The sequence below is a fragment of the Calidris pugnax genome, unplaced genomic scaffold (assembly GCF_001431845.1).
Source record: "Calidris pugnax isolate Ruff unplaced genomic scaffold, ASM143184v1 scaffold167, whole genome shotgun sequence".
NCBI classification, from domain to species: domain Eukaryota; kingdom Metazoa; phylum Chordata; class Aves; order Charadriiformes; family Scolopacidae; genus Calidris; species Calidris pugnax.
The window spans coordinates 2,366,665-2,368,410 of record NW_015091045.1 but is presented as its reverse complement, the minus strand read 5'-3'; the positions used below and the strand labels follow the sequence as shown (position 1 = coordinate 2,368,410).

The 1,746-nt window shown below is 57.7% G+C and overlaps 1 protein-coding gene across 2 annotated transcripts in view; it reads right to left on the bottom strand.

Moving 5' to 3' along the window:
- Positions 1-287: 287 nt before the first annotated feature.
- PLEKHM1 (pleckstrin homology and RUN domain containing M1) overlaps positions 288-1,746 on the bottom strand; it is a 30,479-nt gene continuing 29,020 nt past the window's right edge. For both annotated transcript variants that reach the window (XM_014956568.1, XM_014956569.1), the window contains exon 12: positions 288-761. In XM_014956568.1, coding sequence (XP_014812054.1) covers positions 632-761 — 130 coding nt within the window. In that variant the 3' untranslated portion in view covers positions 288-631. The remainder of the gene's footprint in view (positions 762-1,746) is intronic.

Sequence of the window (1,746 nt, the reverse complement as noted above, 5' to 3'; positions counted from 1 at the left end):
CCGGAGCAGGCCGGCTTGTGCAAAAAAACCCCCCACGTAAAAAAATACTGGTTTTTCAGTATCCAACATCCTAAAAAACTAGAGTTTTAATCAAATGTCAGTTATCGCCACCCTCGATTGGAAATCCTGATTGACACCCTGGAAAAGGCGCCGGGGCTTCCAGCGGGAGGGGACGTACCAGTTTGGCACCAGGAGGGGGACTGGGAGCAGCCCCCCCCAGCAGCACCGGGTTAGTGTGAGGAGGGAGGTGAGGGGGGGGACACCCTTCCAGCCCCCCCCTCGACACCCTGGAAAAGGCGCCGGGGCTTCCAGCGGGAGGGGACGTACCAGTTTGGCACCAGGAGGGGGACTGGGAGCAGCCCCCCCCCAGCAGCACCGGGTTAGTGTGAGGAGGGAAGTTGGGGGGGGACACCCTTCCAGCCCCCCTCTTGCTGAGCCCTGGCTGGGCAGAGGGTCCCTCCGTGGGGCAGGAGCACCCGCATCGCCCAGCGTGGGGAAGGGCTGGGTGCAGGATGGCTCCTGGGCAGGGGGGGGGTCTTTTCGCCCCCTCCCACTGGCCCCTTCCCTTTGGCACTAGTCCTGGCTGGTGGAGGAGCCCAGGAGGACAGTGTCACCGGGGGCTCCCCGGGTGCTACAGGCTGGGCTGGGCACTGGGCTCTGCCTCCAGCTCCCGCTGGTACCTCTGCCGGCGCTCGCAGCGCGGGCACGACCTGGCACGGGCCTGGCAGTCCCGGTGGAAGACGGTTTTGCATTGGCTGCACCTAGGAGAAACCAAAGGGAAAATGAAATATGAAGTCATAGAATCATAAAACGGTTTGGGTTGGATGGACCTTAAAGATCATAAAGTTCTGACCCCCCTGCCCTGGGCAGGGACACCTCCCACCACACCAGGGTGCTCCAAGCCCCCTCCAACCTGCCCTTGAACCCCTCCAGGGATGGGGAGATCTTTTTACCTCTTTAACTCTACCAGCTCCTTGGCTTCCATCTCTCTCCAGCTCTGCCCTTTACCTCTCCTCCCATCAGCAATGACTTCCAAGCAGGCCGACCCACTGCCCAGCTCTCCACAGCAGCTGGAGGAAGACTTTTTTTCCCCTTTACCGTCATATTTTGCAGCTCCAGGTCCCTGGGTGACTGCCTTTGCCAGCGTGAGCCCAGCAGTGTGTCTTTGCTGTGCTCAAGTGAAGGGAGCAGCAGGAGTTATCATAGAATGGTTTGGGTTGGAAGGGACCTCAAAGATCATCTAGTTCCAACCCCCCTGCCCTGGGCAGGGACACCTCCCACCACACCAGGTTGCTCCAAGGCCCCTCCAACCTGCCCTTGAACCCCTCCAGGGATGGGGCAGCCACAGCTTCTCTGGCCAACCTGGGCCAGGCTCTCACCACCCTCACTGTAAATAATTTCTTTCTGGTATCTAATAGAAATCTCCCCTCTTCCAATTTAAAACTGTTACCCCTTGTCCTTTCACTAAAAAAAATAAATAAATAAAAAATAAACAAACACCACACTGTCGGTCCTATCAAAGATGGGACCTTCCCCACCGAACCAGACCTGGGGACACTTGGCCACCTGCCTTTTTTCATAGAATCATAGAATCATTGAGGTTGGAAGAGACCCTTGGGATCATCGAGTCCAACCATCTCCCCTACTCTACAAAGTCCTCCCCTACACCATGTCCCTCAGCACTGCATCTAAACGGCCCTTAAACACAGCCAGGGATGGGGACTCCACCCCCTCCCTGGGCAGCCT